Consider the following 25,070-nt stretch of genomic DNA (forward strand, 5'->3'; position numbering starts at 1 on the left):
TTATTCTCTATCATAACTTCCCTTTCCTTTCCCCATTTTTCTTTGATCTCCCTCAATTTTTTAAGAGCTTCTTCTAGGAGAGAGTTATGTGATGGGGGGCAGGAATCGTTCCCCTTTAGGTTGTTGTCTGCTGATTCTCTGCTGTCAACTTCCTCGGGGTTGGATACCCGCTCTTTCTCTGTATAGAAGGAATCTATGGTTTTTCTAGCTTTTTTGCTCATACTTAAAAAAATCTTTTGGGGTCTGTCCCTGGGGTAGGAAATTATTTACTTCTTTACCAGCTTCCTCCCAGACCGGATGGATGCAGCGGCCCCTGCGCCGGAGCTAAGAGAGAGCTCTGGGAGAGAGTTCCCCCACCCCCTCCCTGGAAGTGCCTCAGAGGTGATTAGCACTGCTGTGCTTCGAGGGCGTAGAATAGTAAAGACAGCACAAAGCCCAGCCTATGTGTCCGGGTGGGGCGTGGATGTCTGCAGCAGGTGATGTGAAAAGCCCCTGTGCTCAAACTGGAAGTGTCTGCCAGAAACCGCGGCCCCTAGTTCAAAGGTTCCGCTTCTCTGGGACTTCCTGGAGCTGAGTTCCACTCCCTCCAGCTAAGCTAGGCAGTGTGTGTTGCCTTGGGCCGTATCCACCCACTTGTCAATCTCTTAACTATTCTCAGGTGGTAGCTGAGGCCACACCCCCTGGTGCCAAGAGTTCTGCTGAGTCACCTCCAGGGTCGGGGAAAATCTAATTTGAGTTTTAAAATATTTTGGCTTTCTCTTCTGAACTGCTAAATAATTAGCAGAGAAGAGCTAACAGCCTGTGCCAGATTCCTTTACCTCAGTGGCTTCTCTGATCCCAGAGCCCCTCCCAGCGCAATGGGCGCAGTGTGCCCCTACCCCACCGTCTGTGCTGGTCTTTCTTATTCCTCCCCTGAGAACTGACCTTTCCTGTTGAAACTCCAGATTCTCTTCAGCTGGTAAGTCGTGCTTCCAGTCCTTGTGGTATCTATCAGTCCTGAGCTAATTTTGAGACTTAATTTATCTAATTGGTTGTGAGGGAGTGAGGACGTTCACTGAGTCGTGTGTTTCTTCTCCGCCATCTTGGCTCCGCCCTGTAGATCTCATTTTTATTACCACTCACTGTTACTTATTTGTTCTAGCTTATAAATGCTAGCTAAGTCTGAAGAGGTTGTAACCAAAAATTTTAAAAGGTCACTAATCAAAGAATAGGAACAATTTCCAGAAGAAGTAATGCAAGCTACTAATAACCATATGAAAAGAGGCCCGAGGTACTAATAATAGGATAAATGCAAAGTGAAAAATATATCTGAGATTTTATTTCATGTCTAGTAAATTGACAAAAATGACAGAAGTCAGAATAGTCAACATTAGTAGAGCTTTAGGAAAAAAAGGCATGCTCACATGCTCTTAAGGGATTTGTGAACTAAGCCAGTTATTATGTAATTTTTTTTGTCAAGGATAGAAAGAAAGGTCCCAAAATTCTTAGCAACATTTTGTGGTAACAAAAAACTGGCAAGAGAAACCTTGCAATCAGAAATGGCTTAACAAATTGTGGTATATAATACAGTATATTCTTGTACCAGAAAAAAAAGATGGATATGAGATGGGAAGAACAAAGGCATAGAACCAGTAAATACACATAATAAAGATAATCATGTAAATGAAAATAATACTTAAATTGAGATTAGGTACTTGGGGAATTTTGGTCCTGGGTTATAGATGAAGAAATACACTTCTATCTTCTTGATAGAAACAGGCACTGTGGGTTTGATTAGTGACCTTTTTCAACAAGTCATTTATTGAATTATTGTGCCCAGAAAAGCAAATCAATGTGCTAATTGGGATGGAAGTTAAAAAAATTACAGATAATATATTGGAGGAGATCATAGTCTAGATAGGAAGGTAAACCATATGCATAAATGACTATAAAACCAAGCAGAAGGTGCTAAGTGCCAGAAGACAGGTGTGAGAAAAGTACTTTAGAAATTCAGAGGAAGAAGAGATTACTTATAGCTGATAATATCAGGAGAGATTTCAGGGAGGCTGTGATATCAGAATTGAATCTTGAAAGGCAGGCTGGATTTTTATAGAGAGAGCCAAGGCAGGGAGAAGTTGGTCATTTAGATACTGGCTATCAAAATTGTCTCTTCCTGATTCTTCTTCTTCTTCTTCTTCTTCTTCTTCAATTTTTGGTCATTAAAAAAATCATGGGCTAGGTTCTGTAATGGACATGGTCCTTCCTTATGGTATAAGAAGATTTTAAGTTTTAAATAATTTAAGGAACTGGCATCAAAATATTGAAATAATTTCATGAAAAAGTATTCTCATATTACACTAGATGGCACTATAAGTGAAGCAAATCAAAATTTCAAGGCATTAAGTGATAGAATTATAGAGCAAATGCTAATTCATTGAATTTAAAATTCCCTTCTAGTTTATGTGAATAAAGGATTCCTATAGTCTAGGCTGTGCCACACAGTTGTATAACCAATCTATAATGCAGTGAAAATAAATTTTTAAGACAATCATTGCAAATGGGCAACTTGGTCTCAGGAATGGCTATGATGAAGAGAGTAGGCTGGATTACATTTGGCTGAGCATAATGCTTTAATTATTCCAAACTTTTTAACACACTTTGCTGGTGTTGCTATTATGATTGAAAAATTTGGAAAACCACAGTTGCCAAAGAATTAAAGTTATGGTTGACTCAGGGATCTGTGTAGACCTATGGGATGCAGCATCTTTTCAAATCTACACAAAAGAAATAATATAAGGAATATCACTCAGGAAATATGTGAGTGCAAAGGCAGGTGGCCTTGCTATGTAACAAGAACAAGAGATAACATGTACTAGGCCCCAAAGTTGCAGTGGTGTCCCCCGAATGCAAAAAGACTTAAAGGCTTCTAGTACATTGAGTAGCTCCTCTGGAAGATGGATAAGAAACAAAAAGTATGAGAAGGAAGTATATGTAGAGGAAAAATCCACATCTATGAGAATATAGATCCATTTCCAATTTAACAAATCTTTATTGAGTCCTATTGTTTTCAAGACATTTTATTAAGCATTTAGGGAATACAAAAGTAAATAAAGTTCCGGCTCTCTTGGAATTTGAAGTCTGGAAAGAAATGTCATCACCTATAATAAGATCAGTTAAGACTGTATGATTTATATATTTCAAAATTGCTTAGTCATAGACCTAAAAAATACAGAAGATAGAATCCCTGATCTCAAGTAGCTTCGAATTCAATTGAAAAAAGAAGACTAACATATACGAAGCAACCTGTCAAATATACACATGTAATTAAGTGCTAAGTATCCCATTGTAGTTGAGAGAAGAAGGAAATCAATGTGAATTGGTGTAGTAAGGAAATGTTGGTTGAATAAATGAGATCCAAACACTTCAGGTGATATTAGTATGTGTGTGTGAGTGTGTGTGTGTGTGTTTATTTTAAGTAACCATTTAAGATAATTTTATAGAACAAGGATTTAAATGAGTGGTTGTGGGCTAAATGGACTGCTAGCAATCACTTAGCTGAGCAGTGCTATAAACATTCATCACAAAAGAATGTTCATTCTATTAAAATCATTTTTTCCAAAGTTTTCTCATCTTAAAAATTTTTTAGGGTCCATTAATTTTTCTTGATATGGTATAAATTGGTCTCCTCTTAGGTAGTGTATGAATCAGTCCATTGAAGTTCCATAGCCAGTAATTCTTTGGAATTAAATGATTAATTCAATGAGAAAATAGCAAAGAAAAATACTACAACATTTAGAGATTCTTAATTGTAAGGAACTTTTGTCTTTGTATCACTAGCACAGTGATTAGTGATTAGCACAGTGCAGTCAATAAATGCTAGCTGAAAAGTCAAGTTGTTATCTAAGGCAGATAAGCTGAAGTCCGGGATAGGTACACAGAATTCTTAGTCTAAGGACCATCTGGGAAAGCTCCCCAGCCTGGGCTAGAGAGCACTTACCTATCAACACTTAGGGTGATGCTCTCTCAATACTATGTGGGTGACATATTTGTTCTTCTACTCTAGCTCATCTTACTGTAGTAATAGTTTTCTAGCACCAGGTGGACAGCATATTTGTTTTTTTATTATGAACCATCTGTCTTTATATAATGTAAGCAAATATTTTGGGAACAAGGAATGCCTTCACTTTTATCTTTGTATCCCAAGTGCCTAGCATAGTGTTACATAGCAGAAGTTTAATAAATGCCCCTTAATATTTATGTGTGTAAGATATAATATATCAAAGCACATACTATATGTAAATATATAGATAGATGATTATACATGTAATATTTGGGTCCCTAATAAGCATTTGGGATTCAAAAAGTAAGACCATTAATTACTTTTGTTATCAGAAAGACTAAATGAATTAATGAACCAAGACAAATTGTCACAATAAGTGGTTTTTCTGGAATGAAAAATAACAGGGGATGTCCCCCTCTCAGAATCAAAATGGAAAGCAATATATTTCCTGTTTGTTTTTTTTTTTTGTTTTGTTTTTCCTCCTGAGGCAATTGGGGTTAAGTGACTTGCCCAGGGTCACACAGCTAGGAAGTGTTAAGTGTCTGAGACGGGATTTGAACTCAGGTCCTCCTGAATTCAGGGCTAGTGCTCTATCCACTACACTACCTAGCCACCCCCAATAAGATCTTCAAGGAAGAAATCAGTAAATAGCCACAAGTGTTTTTGTAGATGTGTCATCAGCAAAAAGCTCATATGAAATAGAGGAGGGAAGGGGGGAGGTCACCCAGCTGCCCCCACTTTCTGACTGTATCTTGTTTGTAGTCGATGTAATGTTACAGAAAGGGGATCTGGGTAAGGGAAAGAATGCTCCCTTTGACCTCCCCTCAGTAGGAAGATATTTCCTTTAATTGCCTATATGACATAATATATGCCTATATAATCCCTTTGAGGAGCCCAGTCCTTTGCAGCTACTTTGGGACTTAGATATTTTCATAGAAGAAGATGACTAAATCCAATTTTATTATCAAAAGTAATAGATGTTTGTTATAGACTCATTTTAACTCAAGGCTTCTTGTAAAATGTAGAAGAATTTTAGTTGGAACTTGAAGGAAACCAGGGGGCCTGGAGATGGAGATATAGAGGAGGGAACTCCTTGTGTGGGAGAGAATTAGTCAAAATGGGCAAAACTGAGAGACTATCCGTGCCAGCAAAGAGAAGGCACAGAGGATGTAGTGGGGAGTAAGGTGTAAGAAGGTTGGCATGGGAGGAGGGAGCCAGGTTATGAAAGGCTTTGAATGCCAAATGGAGGATTTAATATTGGAATCTGGAGGGAAAGGGGAACTACTGGGGTTTATTGAAAGGGGGCCGTGGAAAACATGGTCAAATTAACTTGACAGCTGAGTGGAGAAGGGACTGTAGTGGGGCGAGACCAACCAATAGGTGTTTGCAATAGTCCAGGTGATGAGGATCTGGATCTGGATCAGAGGGGCGGCAACAACAGAGAGAAATATAGGAGATGCTGTGAAGGTCAAAGTGATAGAATTGGACAACAGATTGGGTATGGCGGGAGAGCTTGTGAGCCATCAAAGGTGACGCCCAAGTTATGCATCTGGGGGCCTGGGAGGATGGCGTACCCTCGACTGGAATAAGAAAGAACATAAGCTTTGGAATTAAGGAAACTGGGTTCAAGCTCCTACTCTGGTATTGCTACCACATTTGTGACTGTGAAACCACTTTAGACTTAAGTTTGCTCCTCTGTTAAATTTTTAGACTACTATTTCCCCTGAACTCCAGACCCCCACCATCAATGACCTAGTAGGTGTTTCAAGCTGGAAGTGCCATGGGCATCACAAATGCAGTGTGTCCAAAGAACTCATAGCTTGTCTCCCAAACCCACTCCTCTTCTTAATTTCTCTGTTACTTTGGAGAGTGTAATTCTCCTTCCCTTTTATCTGGGGCCACTTCTCTTCTGCTGCAGACTTCTCCCAAACACTTTTTTTTTCTTTTTTGCCATTTTCCTAGTGGTTGTACAGATGTCCTTTTCCATCTTATGCCAGCAGAGAAAGAACTGGTCCATGAGGGAGGGGACTTAGAGGCAGGGCCAGAATTGTACAAACACCATACTGTCTTTGTTAGGAATAATGGTGGGGAGGAAATATGGCATGTTGGGCTCTTAACTGAATTGCTGTATTCTCATAATTTTATTTTCAATTTGACTGAGATTTGGTAAAAACAATTTATCGATGATAGGTATGAGTCAGTTACACCTAAGGTGTTTTTCATTATTAAATGTGCCTATTTCATTCTTGATAATCTATATTTCAAAGTGAACTTGAGTCAGTTGTTTATACTTATATAGTTATGTATGCAAGGGAGCCCAGCCGGTGACACATGCAGAGATGCCCCTGATTAATTTCAGTCAGAAGTAGACAGAGAGCATGAATGGACAATCTCTGCTTTGCCTCCAACCAGCCGGAGACTTCACTACCTTTGCGTTTTAAGTTGGAGCCCACTTTCCCAGTGCAAGGACAGAGTTTGGTTTGGTTTGGGGACAGTATTTTTGCACCAGTCTTTTTACTATACTTTTAAAAAAAGTAAATACCCATTCTAAAAGCTAATTGGTATTCACTGGCTAACTGATAATTGGGAAAACTTAAATCAGAAGGAGCCTCAACCAGAGTGTGTGTGTGGGGAGAGAGACACAAAATAAGGGACAGAGACAGAGACAGACAGAAGGAGGAAGGTGCAGAGGAAGAGGGGGAGGAGAAAGGGAGAGGAAGAAGGGAAGAAGAAGAAGAAAAGAGAGGGGGAGGGAAGGAGAGAAAAAGAGAGAGAGAGGAAACAGAGAGAGGAACCATTACTCATCATTCTTGTGCCTTTACCTTTTTCTGGCTACAAATCCCCTTTGTGTGTTCTCTCATCCCATTAGAATATAAATTCTTTGGGGGCAGGGACTATTTCTTTTTTTTTTATGTTTGAATTCCCAGTACTTAGCCCACATGCTCAATACCTACTAAGTGTATATGAAATGCTTATTCATTCATTCCTTTAGAATCAGCTGAGTTTAACACTTGGTTAGGCAAAATAATTAGTTAAAATAGGAAGCTTTCAGGTGGCACATACTTCCTTTGAGTGAATTCCTCCCCCGTGGACAAGTCAAAGTGTAAATTGACCTGGAAGAAAACTTTCTGTCCCCGAGCAGTTGTACTTCAAATGAACCTCCTGCCTTATTTTCCATCCTCATTTTGTGCCCTGGACACAAAAATTGTCCCTGTGGCTCTGCTTGTCTTGCTGTAGCCCGTCTTTGTAGTAGCAATGATATAAGAAGACCATGTGTATGTATACTAGTTTAATTTTTGTATTTTTTTAGCTTTCTTTTTGGTCCCTAATAAATGCTTTGGGGATTTGGAGATGAGTCTGGTTGCTCATTTCACTATCAAGATCTCAATAAGTGTTGGCAAACTTAGGCCAAAAAAAAGTTTAATTATAATTTATAAAGGATTAGAGAAGATCTATGATTTGAGCATTGTATCAAGTGACCTTGTTTTTATTCTATTTGAAAACCTTTTGTGTCAGATGTGAGGGTATAGTAATTTTCCAGTATACTGGAATTTACACATCCAAACCAGTGCTGATTCTTTCACAAATAGTTATTTGGGGGAGGTGTTGCTCATATTTTGAAACCTCTTTTTTGTGAATTATCTGAGACACTTTTTTTTTGAGTAGGCTGGATAGTGGTGAATCGTTAATCTCTGACGGTGTGTTTATTTGATTTTTGGATGATCTTACTTGGAGCCAAGAATTATGGATAAGAGTGGTGATTGAAGTAGGGATAGCAATGAAGCATGGCTATAGAGTAGCAAAACTCAGTTCAAAACTTTAAGACTGATTATAAAATTAGTCCATTTGAAAAGAGATGCAGGAGACAGGATGGTCAAATGGAAAGAAACTTGGATTTGGAGGCAAAGGACATGGTTTGAATTCTGCCTATGCTATTTACTAGACATGTCACCTGGGGCATTCCCCCTCTGGGGGCCTCAGTTACCTCACCTGTAAAATGAGATGATTGACCAAGATCAAAGGTTCTTAGACTGTGTATCATGACCCTATATGTGGTCACATAGCTAAATGTTGGGATCACAAAATTATGAATTATTATCAGTAAATGTTTGATTTCCATATCTACTTTAAATACCTATATACCCACCTGAGATCATGTAAAAATATCCCAAGCGAAAAGAAGTTGTGAGTGAAAAAAGCTTAAGAAGCCTTGGTCTAAATTAAGGGATCTTCTTTGTGTGTGCCATGGAACCTCTCTGCAATCTGGTGAAACCTGTTGACCCTGCCTCAGAATGTTTTTAAATGGGCAAATAAAGAGTGGTTACAAAGAGAACCAATTACTGAACTATTATCTTGAAATTCAGTTGTGAAAATATTACAAAACTAAATTCACAGGGCTCATGATATCTATCAAGGGACCCCTTGAAATCTATGGAACCTACGTTAAAACCCCCTGTACTAAATGTAGATGTGCATTATTAACACTGTAAATAAAAGTTCCAAATGTGAATAATTTAATTATTATTAAATGTCAATGAGAGGAGTCCGCTATTTAAGAATTTTACTTTTTGGGGCATTTTCTATAACATGTGTGAACATTCCAGAGCTTAGCTGGAGGAGGCAGAGGACCTTAGTTTAAATCCCAGCACTATTCCCAGGATTAGCAAGTCATGGAACTTCTTTGTTCTCAGCTTTCTCATCTATGAAATGACTCCATGTTCTTTCCATATAACCCCTAAGAATCCTAAATGATTTCCTGGAATGCTAACTTATCATAACATAGGGACTAGCTGGAGTCCCCAGTGAATGCAGGAAGCAGACGCAGGTAAATGCCTCCCACTCCAGATCTTATTTCTGGCTGGCGCTTATGTATTTCTTGCTACTCTTCTGGCCTTAACACAATCCTCATAGTAGTTATGTTTTTTTCATGTACTCCCTATGATAAAAGCCCAATTAGCTTTTCAGCAAGAAGCTCGGATAGTAAATTGTATTTCTAATTTAAGTCATCATACCTTAAGTTTACAGTCAAAAAGGCAGTTGAAGAACAAAGTCAGAATGGAAAGCAACTTTATGTCCCCTTGAGACTATGAACTGCTTTCTCCCTCTTAAATCATGCTGTTTGTTTTTGACAGGTTATGTTTACCTTCTAGTACTTATTGCTATAAAAAGAATATGTTATGTTTCACCTCCATCTCATCTGAATTTCCCTCTTTGTTTACAGGGTGAAATGAGGGCAGAAGCTCGCCGAAAAAATCTTCTCATTTTGATTTTGCATTATTTAACACAGGAAGGGTATGTTATATTACCATATATATCTAATATCAAAGATTACCTAACCTATTCATTCTTCTCTTGCCTTATTTTCCCTTTCTCTTTTCATTGAAATAACTATTTTTCCCTCTCATATCCTTTGTAAACATTTTCTTTGCCCTGCCAATTTTGTCTGTGATTAGCTCAGGACAAGAGATCATACAAGAGACATTCCTCTTCTGCCTCACACCCCCATCTGCTTTTATCTAGCTGTATGACTTTGATCAGTTTAACCCAATCGGCAGCTGTTTTCCCATTGTATCAATAGAAAATAAATATTGTTTCTACCCTTCCCTTCTTCCCTATTGACTCTATTTTCCAATTCAACCAAACAAATGTTTTGGCTGTAGTAGTGTGGCCTGTGGGAGAGACAGAGATGCAAAAAGTGTGTGCTGCCCTCAGGGAACTTATGGAGGTCAGAGTGCTGGGCTTGGAGTCAGCACTGAGTTCTGATGCTCAAGTCACTCAACCCAGATTCTTATTCTGTAAAATGAGCTGGAGGAGGAAATGGCAAGCTGGTCCATCATCTTTGCCAAGAAAATCCCAAGCGGGGTCATGTAGGCTCAGACACAACTGGAAAGACAACAGCAGCAAAAGGGGGAGGTAAGGCATGTAACCAGGTGACTGTAATGCAGAAGAGAGTCTAGGTGTGTGCATGCTGTGAAAGGGAGAAGATCAGTTTAATGAAGGAGCAGGCCTTGGAGGAGGGATGGGAAGGAGGGCTAATGGAGGGAGAAGGTAGGAAGGAGAAAGGAGCACAGGCCAGAGGTAGGGAAAGTTGTCAGCAGGCAGTACCGAAGTTCCCTTCATGGAAGCAAGGTAAGCTTGAGAACACTGGGTGGTCACGTTATCAGATTTGTTGAGTAAGTGTCAGGGGAGGTAAAGGTGATGCTGAGGAAGTGCAGCTAAGAGACCAGGAGGATGGTGGGGCTCGTGATATTGGCAAGTTTGTAACAAGAAGGATTGGAGGAGGGAGAAAATGAGTGTTGGCTGTCATGGACATGTTCATTTTGAGATGCTCAAGGACCATCCAGTTCAGTATATTCACAAGGTGATAGGAGATGAGCTCAAGAGATCAAGGAAGGATATGTGTGTGTATGTGTGTATGTATGTATGGTATATATGTAAATAATAGGTAGATTTGGGAATCATTTGATTAGAAATGATCATCACCACCATGGGAGATAATACATACTCTATATACCTCTTTGGCAGTCTGGTAAGCTCTATAAATCCCTTCTCAGAAAATAATATTTTAAAATTTACATTATAACATATTACACTATATTATAAAATTTATATACTCTTATATACACATTTCATATTACAAAGAAAACTGATTATGCTGAAATACAATACTCAAAATACTTCAGAAATAAGTTCAAGACCTGCAGGTTAAGAACCCCTGGCACAGAGGTAGAAGAAAGAACCAGGACAGCATGTTAAAAGACACAAATGGAGGACAAGCTTGATCTAGAGATCCAGCAAAGGACGCTGAACCAGAATAGTCAAACAGGACGGGAGAGAGAGCAGTGTCGCAAAGCTAGAGAGGAGAGAATATTCACAAGAAGAGAATGATTGACAGTGTCAGAGGCAGCAGAAAGATCAATAAGGCTGAGAATTAAGAAAAGGCTGTTGGATTTGGCAATTAAGAGATCACTAATGACTTTGGAGAGAACAGTTTCAATTGAACAATGAGGTCAGAAACCATATTGCAAAGAGATTAGGAGAGAGAGAGAGAACAGGAATTAGAAGCTTTACAGTGTACATAGTTTCTTAAGAAGTTTAGCCAAAAAGGCCAAAAATGATGATGAGGTATGGTTAGAGCAAGTAGGAAATGACATGAATAGGTTTGTGCACGATAAGATAAGTTAGTAGATAGGAAGAGATTGAAGATTAATGAAAGAATGGGGATGATTGAGGGGCAATCTGCTCGAAAAGCTCTTGGCTAATGATTTCAGCTTTTTAGTGAAGGTTCTCAAATGAAAGGAGAAAAGTGGAGAAAGGAAAGAAAAGGTGATTTGAGGAATCATAAAAAGGTTTTGAATAATCTCTATGGTAAGTGGGGGAGAGTAAGTCATGAAAATTTAAAAGATTTCTTTCAATGAAGGTTCAGTTAAGATTATATAAAATAAATTTGTAGCAAATTCAAAAGTTTCATATATATATATATATTTGCAGCTCTTTTAAGCAGTATGGGAATATATATATATATATGAAGGCAGATTGTGAGAATGATCCAAGATTGCTAAGATGTGATCAGTGATAAGATAAGGGAACAAGAGATTTATGAGTAGAGAACAGTATAAAGTTAAACTGTTCAGAGAGGGTCAAGATGGGCGAGGCAAGAGGGTGGATATACTAAAGGGATAATATATTGTGAAGGAATTGAGGGATGGAAGGATTGTCAGGTATTGGTGAGGATGAAGAATGAGGTTGGGGGTCATAAAACTTAGGGAAAGATGGAATGATAAAAGTCAGTTATCAGAAGAATTTCAGAGTTAACCCTGGAAATGGAATACTTATTGGTGATTACAACATCTGTGTAGTTTAGAGTACGTTTTGGGAACTGAGAAAATTGAGAAATTGAGAAGTTAGGATATTTAAGAGAGCGTCATCTGTGTGTTTAAATCCCTTTGTAAAAGGGCTGGAATTGGGTTAGAAAAAAGAGTGTGAAGGGCAGCTAGTTGGTTCAGTGGCTAGAGCACCAGCCTTAAAGTCAGGAGGACCTGAGTTCAAATGTGGTCTCAGAAACTTAACACTTCTTAGTTGTGTGATCCTGGGCAAGTCATTTGACCCCAATTGCCTCAGCCAAAAAAAAAAATTATCAGCTGGGCACTGAATTCATTAAGGAAGAAAGGAAAATTTTGTAGGGTTCAACAGGTAATAGCCACCAGATTCATGATTGGTTGACAAATGTGAAAGGCATAAACCTCAAAGGAGGAAAGGCTGCTGACTAACAGTGAGCAAGGAAGTCTTAAAATGGCAGAGGGGAACAAGAAGTATTCTGATTCTTCCATCACAACCGGAGAATGAGATGAGGTCATGAATGAAAATGCACCCAATAATAAAGTCTAAAATCATCAGAAGACTCATTGAATGGAAAGATTTCGTTGCAAAAAGCTTGTTTAAGGACAGTAGTTTTTCTCTTGTTCTATAAAACAGTGCTGGATTTTGTGGTTTAGAAGTTGATTAAATGTTCATTCCCACTGAATCCATTTAGGTCTCTATCTTTGGCTCAAAAGAGCTGGAGATATATTAGTTAATAGACTAAGCCTGTTAGTGCTGGATAAGCCAATATGGTTTATTTCATTTAATCAGCAAATATTTTTAGAACATCTGTTGTGCTAGAAGCTGTGGGAATAGAAAGAAGTATAGAATATTATATATACATATGTATAAAATATGTGTATACATACACAATCTAGCACTAATCTCTCCTGACTTTCATTTCCATATCACTGGTATTTCCTAGATATTTCCAATCAGATGTTCTCAGCATCATTTCAAATACAATGCTCCCAAAATAGAATTCATCATCTTTCCCCCTAAATTTGACCTTCCTTCCTTTCCAGGGCAATATTGTCCTCCCATTCACCTAGGATCAGAACCACAGTACAAACAACAACAACAACTTGCCTTTTCCTTCTCCCTTGCTTGTCATATCCAAACAACTGACAATTCCATCTCATTCTGTTTCCATAATATTTAACACATCACTTATTTCCCTCCAGTCACTGAGCCATCCCAGCTTAGTCTCTCATCACTTTATCCTTCTCTATCTGAAGTAAAAAACAAGAGCCTCCTAATTGATTTCCCTTATCCAGTTTTCCATCTTCCCAGTCCATCTTCCATTCAAATGCCAAAATCATCTTCTGGAAGTAGTGGTCTAACTATGTCAAAATCCTTGACCAGAAATTTTAGGTTCCCTAGTACCTCTGATATAAAACACACACACATACACACACACACACACACACACACACACACACATACACACACATACCCACACACACCCACCCACCCAAATTTAGAGACATGTTCACTCCAAATTTCATACAGACAATTTGGGTCCAGCCTGTTGTAGATCCTTCTGAACTCATATTAATCTGATCAGCCATGGTCACATTGTACATTGACCCTGACATAGCAATGTCACTTTGCTCTTCTTCAAGGACCAGGGACAACCAGAAGAAGCCAATCGAACTTGCCATTTCATTTCTTATCTCTGCATAATTGAATGGCCCATGCCTGGAATGCATTCTGTCTCCGAATTCTTAGCCTCCATTGGCTCAGTTGCTGCCACTGTGTGAAACTTTTTCTGATTCCTCTCCTCTGTCTCAGTTGTTTCTCCCTTCACACATCACCTTGTATTTAATTACCATTTTTATATATTATGTCCCCTCAGCCTGGAATCTGTCCATTTGAGATTAAGTTGAAGGAACTATTTTTTGTTTTGTTTTGTTTTTTCCCTTAGAGAAGGGAAGACTTAGGGACTGTAACAACTGCCTTCAAGTGTTTGAATGGGTTGTCAAGTAGATGAGGGATTATATTTGTTTCCTTGTGTGTTGGGGGGCATGACCAGTAGCCATGAATAGAAATTGCAGAGACAAAGTTAGACTTGAGCTCATTAAAATTTTCCTATTGCTTAGAGCTGCCCAGAAGTAGAATGGATTTTATGGAGTGATGGTAGACTCCCCCTGCCTTCAGGTTTTCAAGGGGAGATCAAATGTCCATTTGGGGGGATAACATGGGGGGAAAGAGGATTTCTTTTCTATATGGCTTATGGAGAGAGCTAGCACTTCTGGGGAATGGTTTACTGAACTCTTTTCAGAACTGCTCATCTTCCTTTGGTGTCCATTTTTCACCCAACTCTCACCCGTGGCTCCAAGAATCTCTAGTTTCCACATACTAGTAAATCATCTCAGCAGAGGAGTTACACCGGATTGAGGGTAACTGATAGGCCGCAAACCCCAAGTGTGGTGAGATTTCCCAGGTGGAATGGGCAGATGAGAACAGTTTGTCCCAATGGCCACGAAGGCGGTTGAAGCAGGCACTGTGGAGCCCTTCCAGCTTGGTCAGACACAGCCAGTTTGTCCATTGGACTTTGGTATCTCTGGACTGGAGGGGGAGGCTGGCTTTGCATGGCAAAAATTCACAGGCAAGTCAAAACATCTCCCTGTGTTGTCATTGGTCCTCTTCAAAAATGAAGAATGAACAACATCCTCTCAGACTTTTTTTCTGAAGACTTTAAAAAAATTTTTTTTTAAAAGCCTGGACCCTAGCATTATGAATCATACTAATAAAACTAGCCAATGTTTGTAGAATTGAATGATCTCTGCCCTGAGGGGGAGAGTACAATCTTTCGGAGTCAAATTTTGATGTTGTTATGCCAGAAGAGATAACTTGGGAAGCCCTTTGCAAACCTTAAAAACTCTAGATAAATGCTATTATTCTTGATATTGTTTTATTATGTGACTGTACAGGTATAAATTTAAATAGAGATAACGGGTAGTTTATGAGATAGATGCCAAATGAATGATGAAAGATATCACTATGGTGCTTGAGAATTTAGAGGAAGTCGATGACAGATTTGGCGTAGCAAGGAAGGCCTCAGAAGAAAATTGCTGTGCTGAAATCCTAGTGGAGTACTCTAGTAGAACAGCAGTGTTAGCGATAACTCTTGTTGATGTAGTGCTTTAAGGCTTACAAAGTGCTTTTAAAAAGGAAAATGCTATTGAATTAGGTTAGTTATATGAAATCCAAGCTAGTTCTCTCCAACAAAGTTTGTATTTGTGACATCGAGGAAGTCTTGTTGCTTACCCAACACCAACCCCCATTCTTTATCAGAGCTCTAGGTTCAGATTAAGGTAAATCTAGTGACTCAGCCTGGCTAAAGAGCAGATAAAATCGTTTTCTGGGCTAGTTTTAATGTTGGTGTTTGCCCCTTCTGGTTAAGTGGGTGTTCAGTCCTATGGCATGTGTGTGTTAAGCCCCTAATTCAGGCACAGAACTAATTTTACTGTGTGATATAACAGACTCTATCTCCAAAATAAAGAAAAGATCAGGACCTTGCCTGTGAACAGTTTTTACAAGTAATCAGAGAAAGCAATACAAGGTGGGGGCAGCTAGGTGGCGCAGTGGATAGAGCACCAGCCCTGAAATCAGAAGGAGCCGAGTTCAAATACGCTCTCAGACACTACTTAACACTTCCTAGCTGTGTGGCCCTGGGCAAGTCACTTAACCCCAGCCTCAGGGGGGGGAAAAAAAAAAGAAAGCAATACAAGGATGGATACATACAGTCAAGTGAGCAATTGACAAGTATTGATGAAGCAGGTAGTTGATGAAACAAGTTCTAGTCACTGTGCCAAACTGTAAGGATACAAAAAACTGGCAAAAGTAACAGTCCCTACTTTTCCGCACTGGTGAGAAGCCATATGCAAAAAGTCTGATGCTTCAAAACAAAACAGAACACAGCCTCCCCACATTCTGCAGTTACCTTTTACACCACTAGAGGATACCCTTACATCGTTAGTATGACAAAATACTGGGTTACTGGGGACAATGTTTCCAGAAGCCTGATGGAAACTGACAGATGAACAGAATCATGAAGGTAAAAACTGACATATAGGCTCTGTAGATAGGCAGGATGAGTAAATCAGGAAGACTAAAGCAGAAAAATGTGGGGGAAGAGGTTATTAGGAGGATTTGTAATCAAATGCTCTTTGTTACAGACTAAGTTCTATAGGAATGAAGAAAAGAGAATGATCATGAGCAGGAATAATCAGAGACATTTTCATGGAGGAAGTGAGACTTGATTCTTTGAGGAGTGAAAATTTATGAAATCACATTCTTTTCCTTCACCAAAAAGTCATCAGGTCTCCAAGAATTCAAGACCTACAACAGTGCTAGGAAAAACAATTTTCATTGATTAAGTCCAAGAAATAGAGAAAGTTGGAGCTAAAAGGGACCTTAAAGATCATCCTTTCTAATTTCTCACTTTTACAGTTGAAGAAACTGAGTCCAACAAGATTAAATGAGGTTTAGAGTTATTCAGTTAGCCAGCTTCTGAGCTCAGTGTTGTTTTCATTATGCTCAATTTCCTCTTTTGAAGGAATTTCTTTGAGCTGATTTATTGTTGAGCTACAGTCCAAGAAATAAACATATTTAATCAGATTCACATGTCTTTCATGTAACCTTGAGAAAATCAACAAAAATCTGCCTCAGTTTCTCCATTTATAAAATGCTGATAATGACCAGTATCAATTTAGGGAATCATTAAACATTTGGTTTTCAGGAATATTCAGTCAAAATTATGGTGCTTTCTACAAGCTCAAGGGTCCTCCCCTTTTTCCCCCTTTTTTTCCTTTGAAATCAAAGTTTCAGTGGTAGGCTTACAGACTCCTCCCCATCTTCCTCCCTCAGCAATACTTCAATATACATATTAAAACTCAAGTGGAATTAAAAATCAAGTGGAAATGTCACTTGTCAAAAACTCAGCATAGACCTACATCTTACACCCTATACCAAAATAAGGATAATTTGGATACATGATTTGGGCATAAAGGATGATATCATAAACAAATTAGGAGAACAAGGAATAATTTGCCTATCAGATTTTGGAGAAGGGAGGAATTTATGATTAAAGAACTAGAGAACATTATGAAAGGCAAAATGGACAACTATCATTACATTAAATTAAAAAGTTTTTGCACAAACAAAACCAATAGAAACAAGATTAAAAGGGAAGTACAAAGCTGGAAAAAATCTTTATAGCCAGTATTTCTGATAAAAGTCTCATTTCTAAAATATATAAGGAAATGTGTCAAATTTATAAGAATACAAGTCATTCCCCAATTGATAAATGGTCAAAGGATATGAATAGACAGTTTTCAGATGATTAAATTTAAGCCATTTATAGTTATATGAAACTCTAAGGTACCACCTGACACCTCTCAAATTGGCTTAGATGACAGGAACAAATAATGATGAATGTTGGAGGGGATGTGGGAAAACTGGGAAACTAATACACTGTTGGTGAAGCTGTGAACTGATCTAACCATTCTGGAGAGCAATCTGGAACTATGCCCAAAGGGCTATCAAAATGTGGAGATCCTTTGACCCAGCAGTGCCATTACTGGATCTGCAACCCAAGGAAGTCATAAGGGAAGGAAAAGGACCCACGAGTGCAAAATATTTGCAGCAGCTCTTTTTGTGGTAGCAAAGAATTGGAAAAGGAGTGTGGATGCCCATCAATTGGGGAATGGTTGAATAAGTTGTGGTAAATGAAGGTAATGGCATATTATCATTCTATAAAAAATGATGAACAAGCTGATTATAGAAAGACTTAGAAAGATTTACATGAAATGATCTTGAATGAAACAAGCAGAACCAGAAATACATTGTACACAATAACAGCAAGAATGTGAGATGATTAATTATGAAAGACTTGGTTCTTTTCAGTAGTTCAGTGATCTAAAGCAATCCTAATTGACTTTGGACAGAAAATGCCATCTGCATCTAAACAAAGAACTAAGGAGACTGAATGTAAATCAACACATGCTATGTTCACTTCTTTTTTCTGTTTTTTTTTTTTTTTAATTTATATCTCCCATGGTTTTTCCCCTTTGTTCTGATTTTTCCACCCAACATGATTCATAAAGCAATATGTATTAAAAATAAATAAACTTACTACAATAGAAAAAAACCTAAAGCAAAAAACTCTTATCAAGTTCCCTAACCTTACAGTTTTCCAACTAATTCATTTCATACAACTTAACTTTTCCATCCTAGTTCAGTTACACTCAAAAATGGTCATAACTCTTGACTTTCACATCACCATCAAATGTATATTACTTCTGTGATCATGAACTCTGAAATTCTTCTCTGGTGATAATCTTTTGTCATTCCCTTCTCCTTATGATGACCCTGTTTTTCCTCCTCACCCATGTCCCTTGATCTCTCAGATCTTTTCCATATTTGAACACTGTCTTCTCTCTTCCCCATCTTTACCTTTTGATGAACCAGTTCAACTTCCCATTGTCTTCTTCTCTCAAACCCCTTGTTCCTTTATTGCCAATATTGCCCTCCAACCCTCAGCCTTGGATTGATTATTCCCACAATTTACCACCTTTGCTCCCATTCTTATGCTGAGAAAATCATGAAACTGTTGACTACCGTTCCCTCCACGATGGCTTTATGATATGTGATCCCAACAGGGCGCTTACTAAAAGCAAAGCAATATTTTTAAATTTCCCTATTTAACTCGGCTATCTTCCTTATCACAATGAGTTTTCTAAACCTTTTTGTCCTTCCCAAACCTCCTGTGTTTCCCCCCCCCTTTTTTTTTTTTTTTTTTTTGTTTTGTTTTCCATCTCTCAAATGAGAACTCTCCTTCACATTTCACTGAAAAAAAATTGAGGCCATTGACAAAGAACTCCCTTTTTTTCTTGTCCTTCTCATACCACGTTATCCAAATGTCTTCTGTTTACTGTCTCCTCCCTCTCTCCTGCCCCACATAAAGAGATGGCCCCTTTTCCTTGCAAAGGCCTGTCCCTCTACATGCACTATACCATCCTATAATAACTATAACACCCTATATGTTTCTTTCCTATAATTTCCCACACACTTTTTTGGTCATTGTCTTCCCTATTTGATCATGAGTTCCTCTTTTGTATCCCCAGTTGGCTCTATGCCTAGTATATAGCAGTTCAATTGTTAATCAGTTATATCTGATTCTTTATGACTCTCTTGGGGTTTTCTCAGCAAAGATACTGGAGTAGTTTGCTGCCATTTCCTTCTCCAGCTCATTTTACAGATTAGGAAACTGAGGCAAACAGGGTTAAGTGACTTGTTTTGGTGAGATTTGAACTCAAGAAATAAATCTCTCTGATTCTAGACCCAGCACTCAATCCACTGAGTCACCTAGCTATCTTTTTGCTTTTAATGAAAGTTTTTTTATTTTCAAAATATTTGCATGGATAATTTTTCAACAATGACCCTTGCAAAACCTTGTGTTCCAAATTTTCCTCTCCTTCCCCCCACTCCCTCCCCTAGATAGTATCACCTAGTTATCGTGATGCTTAATAAAATGTTTCTTGATTGATTGACATCTCTCTAGTTAGATTGAAAAGGCTGTAGCTCCCTTAAAAATCATAGGGAACTGGGCATTGGTGAAGATCATAGCTTATATAGAAATAATGAAATGCTTTTGAAAGCTATCAGTCAAAAAACAATATTAAAAATAGGTTTGAAATGTATTATCATTTTTGGTCAATGAGAAGTACCATAAAATAAGTATTTTTCAAGTAGCTTACAAACTTGAAAAATAATTGTCAAATTTCTCAATTTACCGTTTAAAAAACACTGCAGGCAATAACAGCATTATTGATTATAGGTAACTAGTTGATACAGTGGTGTGAGCAAAAGGCCTGGAGCCAGGAAGTCAGGAAGACCCAAATTCAGATATAACCTGATTCACTTACTGGCTGAGCAAGTCATTTAACCTCTACTTGCCTCATTTTCCTCATCTATACAATGTGCATAATAATTGAATTTATCTCACAAGGCTGTGTTATAAGAGTTGAATAAGATAATAATTAAAAGTGTTGGGTACAGTGCCAGACACACGTAAGCACTATATAAGTGTCAGCTGTATGTGTAGTCACTCAAGATGACTGACTATTCTTAAGGAGACAGCACACATATGAATGAATAAATTGTAACTTTTAAAAGGCAGACTTGTTATTTTATTTTATTTTTTTAGTCATACCCTTTTGACTCCAGGTGCATTCTGGTCTAGTTAACATAGATTTGTTCTTTTGTATAGTGCTTTTCTTTAAGCTAGTAGTTAGTTTCTTTTATTATTTTTTCCTCTGAGATTTTGCTAATGACTGATCGGTTTTTTTGAAATTGCTAGATATATTGATGCTGCCAACGCATTGGAACAAGAAACCAAACAAGGCTTACGGCGTTTTGAAGTTTGTGACAATGTTGATCTTGAAACTATTTTGATGGAATATGAAAGCTATTATTTTGTGAAATTCCAGAAATACCCTAAAATTGTCAGAAAGGCAGTTGAAACTGGTATGTGGCAATATATATGTGTGTGTGTGTGTATATATGTGTATGTAATAAGACAACTCAGTGTTGTATTTGCATCTTACTCCACAATAAAGATGATGCCCCTTATCCAACATGAAAATAAAATAGTATTGCAAAGATCATACAATGCTCTTCCCCTTGAGTCAAACACTAAAATATAGTATAAATTAAGTGTAATAATCTGGACTTTGTTTTACACCCCTGCCATGCACCTTGCTATTAGACATTTTAGAGCTGAAAGATCAGAATTCCAGTTGTCATAAGAAGTTCTTGAGATAAGAGTACTTTCCCTGCATGACCATGTGGTGTGGAGAGAGCACACTGGACTCAAAATCTGTTCATGAGCCTTATATTAGAAAGTCACTTCATTTTTTACTTAAAAAATGGAGGTAACTGCTATGAAGAAAATTCTTTGTGAATGTTAATGTGCTCTGTAAATGTGAGCTATAGTTCTTTCTTTTTATTAAAGATAGAAAGATATGTTTCGGAAAGGGCTTATATGACAAGAGATCTTTCCAGCTAGATAGGAAAACCTATTAGCTGCCTTGAAAGTCACAGGGAAATGGACTTTGGTAAAGCTAATAGCTCATGTATAGATAATGAAATGCTCTCAAAAGCTATCAATTCAAATAATAATCAATATAATACATAGGTCCACTATAGGTTAGAAGTAAATAGAGGCTGGTTGAGGGAGTATCTAAAGTCAGGACCCCTTGTTTTGTAGTAATAGATTGAATCTTAAAAGCCCATAAGTAGAGGAAGTAATTATAAGTCAAGGAAGATCGTTGTCCTCTTTACCAGGGACTTGTTAAGCCACAGACTTGAACATTTAATTCAGGGACTAGGAAACAAGAAGCACTGTGAGCTCAGAATAGATGCACCCAACAATCCCAGAATCTCAGAATCTTGGAGTTAGAAGGATCCCTACAGTTTATTTAATTCAATTATTCCTACAGTACAAAAACCCAAATGTTGCTTCTCTGTTCAGAAATCAAATAAAAAACCATAAGTCCTAATGACTAGACACTAGGGGTAATATACAAGATGTGGGTTTTTGCACCTAAGTTCCAGTATAACACTTGGCACCCATCTGCATTACTTTCCTGTGATTTCTGACATCAGTGTTCTTCCTTCTTTGAGGGTAAAGCTGCCCCACATTATAAATGTCATGAAATATCTGACAAGGTTCATGTCTTGACTTAATGCCACTCACATTGCAGTGAAATGAAATCAAACAACTTCATGAAACAGCAGCTCTGGTGCTGGACCCGCATGATCCTAAGGTATCTTATGTCCTTTGTGCCTCTCTCACAGAGGCTACAGGGCTCAGCTTTTCTCACAGCAGGGTTATTTATTTTCACATATCATTGGCCAAGAATACCACGAGTCTGGATTTCAGTAGGGTTTATAATCACATAGATAAAGATTTCTTAAAAGGAGGGACAGACAGATGTCAGAATTACTCTTTCCTTTGCTAGGAATTTGGTCAAACTTTTTTTTTTTTTTTCTTCTTTCAACATTTATTTTTCCTGCAGAAGAAAACAAGATACCCAGAAGTGGAAAGTCCAGAAGGTAAAGTGAACAGAATTAACCATTTCCAAATAACTCATTGCACCTGTCCTGGGGTCATTATGGTTGGGGTAAAACATTCCTGTTCATCAAATGAGAGGTGCTTCTGGATTGAGAGTCCAGTGACCATCTCTGAATAGTCATGGACTAAGCAGCTGCATATTGGCAAATGGGCCTGACAGACTGTAGACTCCCTAAACTCAGTCCCATCCCACCATGAGATCAAGAGTCAGCTCGACCACAAGGGAATACCCCTGAGGATCCTCATCCAATAACATCTATTGAACAATGTTAATCCTTGAAGCCTTGGCTGACTTCCTAGAAGGTCAGCAAGGAGGCTGACTTCCTAGCATTTTCTTGAAGCAGTTTATAGCAGTACTTCTCAAAAAGGGACCACCATTATGAGAGCTGTTATGTCACAGCAAGCCATGCTTTCCTTACGACTTTGCACAGACTATGACCGTCGTGGATCAGAACACATTTCCTGCATTCCTTCTGACTTCTCCCTTTCCTTTCCCTGTTTTATGTCCTTAACCTAGATCATCCTATCTCATAGCAAAATTCCATTCTGGGTTTGTTGCGTCTTATATGAGTTCCTCTGTGATTTCTCTTTTTCTCTTTATTATAATAAATTTACTTTTTTTTTTTTTTTTTTTTTTTTTTTAACAATGTCTACCCTACTACACTTGCTTCACCTTTCTCTCTTTGCCTTACTCCTGCCACTCATCCCTCTCATTCCAAATTTTTTCGGTAATTCTGGGTTTTTCCCTCTGCCTTCCCCTATACCAGATTAGGGTTTAAAAAAAAAAAAGATCTGAAGGAGCCAATTTCTTAAAGAGATAATGTGACTTTTTACCATCAAGCTTGGATCTTTATAGATCTGAGTATACCAGTAGTAATAGCTTCTTTAGCTATGGAAATCTGAATATTCCATTTGCTGTTAAAAGGTTTAAACTTCATTGGAAGGAAAAGTTTGAATAGCTGCAGAGATCACACCATTTTGTAAACTGTGGATGAAAAATTGTATGGAGTGTCCTAGTGATTTTGCCATTGAGGTGTTTGGCATAGCTTATTTGGAGAAACAACTTATTGAAAGTTTAAGGGCTAAATATCCTAACTCTGGGTAGGTAACCTTCCCACACCCTCATCTAGTACCACTAAAAGGAGAGTAACTGGAATGCGCTACACCCACCTCACAAGCTTGGTGGAGGAGCTAATAAAAAATGATTGGAGAGGAGCATGTGCGCGATGGGAAGTGCTATTGAAATGCTTCATGTTAATACGCCGCCTAAGGCTAGTGCAGTTTTGCGCCATTCTTTAGGAACAGTTTTATTGTTTTGACAAAAGTGTTATTCTTTTATTTATAGTTTCCATAAAACTAGTCAGACTAGAGTAATAAATGGTAACTACTAGTGAGAGGAAACAGCGAGGGGGCATTTTAAAAAGCAGGGCTTTGAAACACATGCGAATTCTGATTATTTACAACCTAAATTCATGCTCAAAACTTCCTCAGCATTTCTTACCCCGGCAAGAAGTTCTGTAATTGAGTGATGAAGGCTTTTAGAGTTCATTGTTTCTTTGTAGTAGCGAAAGCCTGGTGGGTGATTGCACAGCTTGGGAATGCTTCTACTTGTATGGATTTGTGTGTGTGTGAATGCAGAGAGAGATATTATAAAGGACATATGAGATGTGTACTATGAGATTATATACTTATGCATGCACATGCCTGGATGAATACGTGTGTGTGTGCGTGTGTATGAGATAAAGGTCCAAAACAAACTCAGGAGTTTATAGATAAGCATTTTGTATTTACGAAATGCTTTCTACACATGATTTCATTAGATTTTTACACAACTCTTTGAGATAAATAGTACATGTACCTCATTTAAATAATCCTGTTTAACAGATGAAGAAGTTGGGATTTGGAAAGGGGAAGGGACTTTCCCAAAGTCACATCTGATTAGTGGCAGCTCTGACACTTGAACCCAGGTCTTTTGACTGCTATTCAGTGATCTGGATGAACAATGATTAAAATTGGGAAGAACAAGAAAGGGATTTTTTAAAAAAAGCATCTTTATTTAAAGTTTTGAATTTCAAATTCTTCCTCCTTCCCCCAAGACAGTAGATATAGGTTATACTTGTGCAATTATGTAAAATGTTTCTATATTATTCATTTTGTATGAGATTTGAATAAAAGAAGAAAAGAAAAGAAAGAAAATGAAAAATAGCAGGCAATCAATATCAGTTCTTTCTCTGGAGGTTAGTCCTTTGGGATTGTCTTGGATCATTGTTTTACTGAGAAATAGCCAAGTCATTCATAGTTCATTGAACTATATTGTTGAATGTTGCTATACAACATTCTCCTGATTATGTTCACTTCACTATGTATCAGCTCACCTCAGTCTTTCCAGATTTTTCCGAAATCATCCTGTTTGTTATTTCTTATGGCACAATAATATTCCATTATAATCATACCACAGCTTGTTTAGCCATTCCTTAATTGATGGGTATGCATTTGATTTCCAGTTCTTAGCCATCACAAAATAGGTCATTTTCCCTTTTTTTGGATATGGTTGGAATATAGACCCAACAGTGGTATTGCTGGATTAAAGGGTATACAGTTTGATAGCCCTTTGGGCAAAGTTCCAAATTGCTCTCCAGAATGGTTGGATCAGATAGGAAATTAATGAATTATGTTCTCATTAAACTTCTATTGCTAAAGAGAATTATTTAAGAGTCTGTGCCTTTATTTCTGTCATTAGTAAATTAGTACTCATGCATAATAATGCTATTTGTATTTCACATCAGGGAAGAGAGCCCAGTTAACATTCATTTGTGGAGGGCTCTCATCAAGGTTGGAAACTTTTCTTAAACAATTAATTGTTTAAGAAATTAATTAATTCTTAAACATCCCTGAATTAGTTTTTGTTTTTCCTTTCTGAGCTAGTCCAAGTTTGATTGTTAGCTAGAATATATATACATATATATGCATATATGTATATATATTCTAGAATTCTAGAAGAATACATCTGTGTTTATATACACACAT

At 37.9% G+C, this 25,070-nt stretch overlaps 1 protein-coding gene across 9 annotated transcripts in view; it reads left to right on the forward strand.

The window, feature by feature from the left end:
* The window catches only part of KATNAL2 (katanin catalytic subunit A1 like 2), a 123,608-nt gene that overhangs the window by 50,131 nt on the left and 48,407 nt on the right, over positions 1-25,070 (forward strand). For 2 of the 9 annotated variants that reach the window (XM_074279308.1, XM_074279313.1), the window contains exons 2-4: positions 9,261-9,331; positions 20,268-20,434; positions 21,988-22,024. In XM_074279308.1, the coding sequence (XP_074135409.1) occupies positions 9,261-9,331; positions 20,268-20,434; positions 21,988-22,024 (275 nt within the window). Of the gene's footprint in view, positions 1-689; positions 959-5,408; positions 5,681-7,233; positions 7,315-9,260; positions 9,332-20,267; positions 20,435-21,987; positions 22,025-25,070 lie in introns of those variants that run through there. The other 7 variants (XM_074279311.1, XM_074279310.1, XM_074279312.1 and 4 more) reach the window with 7 other exon arrangements.

This window comes from Sminthopsis crassicaudata, chromosome 1 (assembly GCF_048593235.1).
Source record: "Sminthopsis crassicaudata isolate SCR6 chromosome 1, ASM4859323v1, whole genome shotgun sequence".
NCBI classification, from domain to species: Eukaryota; Metazoa; Chordata; class Mammalia; order Dasyuromorphia; family Dasyuridae; genus Sminthopsis; species Sminthopsis crassicaudata.